The sequence below is a fragment of the Cryptomeria japonica genome, chromosome 7, assembly GCF_030272615.1.
Source record: "Cryptomeria japonica chromosome 7, Sugi_1.0, whole genome shotgun sequence".
Taxonomy (NCBI): Eukaryota; Viridiplantae; Streptophyta; class Pinopsida; order Cupressales; family Cupressaceae; genus Cryptomeria; species Cryptomeria japonica.
This window is the reverse complement of record NC_081411.1, coordinates 317,574,552-317,577,483: the sequence shown is the minus strand read 5'-3', so window position 1 is coordinate 317,577,483 and position 2,932 is coordinate 317,574,552. Positions and strand designations below refer to the sequence as shown.

The 2,932-nt window shown below is 35.3% G+C and overlaps 1 protein-coding gene across 1 annotated transcript; it reads right to left on the bottom strand.

Moving 5' to 3' along the window:
• Positions 1-1,685: 1,685 nt before the first annotated feature.
• LOC131077415 (putative lipid-transfer protein DIR1) lies at positions 1,686-2,414 on the bottom strand. The gene is made up of 2 exons (XM_058014910.2): positions 1,968-2,414; positions 1,686-1,889 (listed from the first exon to the last, which is right to left on the bottom strand). The coding sequence occupies exons 1-2, from the start codon at positions 2,275-2,277 to the stop codon at positions 1,867-1,869; spliced, it is 333 nt and encodes a 110-aa protein (XP_057870893.2). The 5' UTR covers positions 2,278-2,414; the 3' UTR covers positions 1,686-1,866.
• Positions 2,415-2,932: the final 518 nt, after the last annotated feature.

Here is a 2,932-nt window from a genome sequence, read left to right as displayed (position 1 = left end):
CGGAGAGCAGACTAAAAGTAATCCATCATTCATAGAGAAAGAGAGGATCATGCAAAAATGATGCTAATACCCCCCCTTAAGTCTAACTAAGGAGATATAAAAGAAGAAAGAAAAGAGGAAAGAGGGAAAACCTAGTGGGAACAAAACCCTCCCCCAAAATTACAGAGATGCAATTATAAGAAGTGCACAAGTATATCCTTTAAGATACAAGAAAAGTGTGAATAACTGTCGAATGATGACCACCAGAGTGCTGAATGAAGAACCTCCTCACAAGCCAAGATGATGATCAAGATCAAAAATCTGCATGAGTGCCCTCAGTGACACTACTCGAAGAATAATCAAATGGCAAACAAAGGCAAAACATCTAACATTCAAAGATGCATGTGGCAAATGAATCTGCACAAGTGACTCCAACAACACTACTCAACCATGCAAGAAGAAGCTACTAGTCAAAAATATAGGTGCCAACAGTGAACTGATCAAACTTGAAACAAAACCAAGAAGCATTAGCACTAACAATATAAAATCTCCCTCATAATATGACAAAGGAGAAACAAGACAGGTCCACTGAAATGATGTGTCACAAAGGAGAAGATGAAGGCAAGGCCCGCGAATAGAGGTTTACATCAACTTCCATTCTTCAATTCTTTAGAAATCTACCTACAAATAATGTCCTTCCTCCTAGCAACCTTGCTCTGATACCATGTTAAATTTTTTGCAAAGCGAAAATACAGATCTAGCTGGGAAGCAAAAACAAAACTTGCTAAAAACCAGAGCAGCCAGAATAAAATTATATTTAATTCATTGTCACTGCAAATGCATAATTATACAAATAGTATCCACCGCATGATTGGAGAATTTATGGTAGAAGCAAAGCATAACAACTGCATTGATCTAAACTAGCGGTGCAAGAGGTAGAGTAAACAATTGTTGTTCACCTTGTTCGCTTATGAAAAAGGCCATGCATCATTGTTGTCCATAAATCACAACAAGAACTGAACAATAAACGATCAAACAAAAAGTGCATGTGCTAACATAGACTTAGGTGGAGTTTATATTACTCTAACAATAATGCATGAGCCATAATAAGTTAGTCACCTAGTACCCTCGCAAGTAGGTTTGTATAACATTGTGAGTGATCTTTAATAATAAAAAATGGTTGGAGAATCAATATGAACGTTATATTCAATGCTTTAGATTGGGTATATTAAGTATTAGAGTTATTAATAAGATTACAATCACTCATCTCCCACTTGAATTATCCAGGGTGTTTATATTTTTTTGTACTATTCCTATGATAAAACTATGATTATCCGCAAAATCCAGAAATATTTGCTAACATCCTATTGATGTGCACATTAATCGCAATCAATTGAAAATTTTATCTCTTATAAGAAAATTAAAAAAAAGTTTAATCATCCCAAGATTTTGATTGTCTTTTCTGGATACGTGTTCCCTCTTCATTATTCTCTTTTTCTGATCGATAAAATACTTTCTTAATTTGATCGTACATGTTTTTCCACTCAGCGTTTCAGATCTCTCTCAATAGACAGTCATTTTGACTACAGCACATCGATTATAAAATGCAGTTTCTATTAATCATTTAAACAAAAAAAAAATCTTGAAAAGCTCTTTCATTTCAAATGAAAAACTTAATCTCATAGCCATATCATCATAGGCAAACATTTAAACAAGCATGATTATTCTTATTTCACACCTTACAAAAGCAAGAAGAACTTATTGACAAGTCCTCTGCATTACAAGCTATAGTAAACCTACAAGCTTCAGATTACAAGAAGTAATCACACAACTGCTCAGAAAAGAAAAAACTCAAAGCTCCAAACAGAGAAAAACCCAGTGGACTTTTCACAGTGAACGGCCTGGCAGAGCTGTATGCATGAAAAAATTGTGTTAAAAAACAATAATGATTAACAATACTGACCACAATAGAAACTACTTTATCTCACCTTTGCATTCAGCAGGAACATTGTATACTTTGCATTTCTGAGGCAAAGTTGTAACAAGCTTGGGATCAACACTTTTGGGCAACATAGATTGTTTTGAACACAAGCACTTAAGATCAGCAGTTTTTACAACATCACAACACTGTGAAGTAGGGTCTGAAGGTGGTTTTGTCACAGCAGGCTGGCATAACATGAGCTTGTCAATACCCATGTTACACACATCAAACATCCCACCTTCTGCCCTTGGAAAAAACGCACTGCTACCCAGTAATGTTGCAGCCATTACCAGCATAACTACTTGAATGTACTTCATCTTAGCTATTCAAAATCTTCTGAACAAGAAAAATAACCTGAGATATTCCAAACTTTCTGCCAAGAAACAGATCAATCTCTGGTGAGCTTGTATTGTGGGTAGAATAGCAGCTCTGTATCTTCTTTAAATAGGCCAACTTGGGCTAAAAAAATTGCCATGCATGAATCTTATCAACAATATATAATACAGTTAGTGTGATTACAGCACATATGGACTGTTGAAAACAAAAGATGGTCACGGGTGTGATGGTACTAGTGCAAAATGAGACAAGTAGTCACGAGATCACAGTACGAAATCACATAAATTCTGAATGAAAACCAAGTGCGCCAATGGATTACATTAAAAAAAAATATTAACAGTATTCTATCCTTTCCTCTCCAGAATTGATGTGTCTTTTTTCGTTCACAGAAATTATAAAAAGAAAAGCTTGTGGCTGATGTCTGGAGGTCATTGACTAGTTTTTTCATCCTGATTAGCTTTTCTCAAAAAATTTCTGTCACATTAGTCTTCCAATGTACTAGCGTTTGAGTACAATATTACCTCCACAGGAAAAAGTGTTTGTTTTGGAATAAGACCTCCCACTAGCTTGGAGGGAGCATTAGCCTCAAATAAGATATTGTAGCAATATTTAGAGACTGAGATTATCTCCCCACTA

Coding starts and splice junctions, on each gene's coding strand:
- LOC131077415 (XM_058014910.2), bottom strand. CDS start 2,277: ATGAAGTACATTCAAGTAGTTATGCTGGTAATGGCTGCAACATTACTG. Junction 1,890..1,967: donor TGTTCCTGCTGAATGCAAAG/GTGAGATAAAGT, acceptor TCATGCATACAG/CTCTGCCAGGCCGTTCACTG.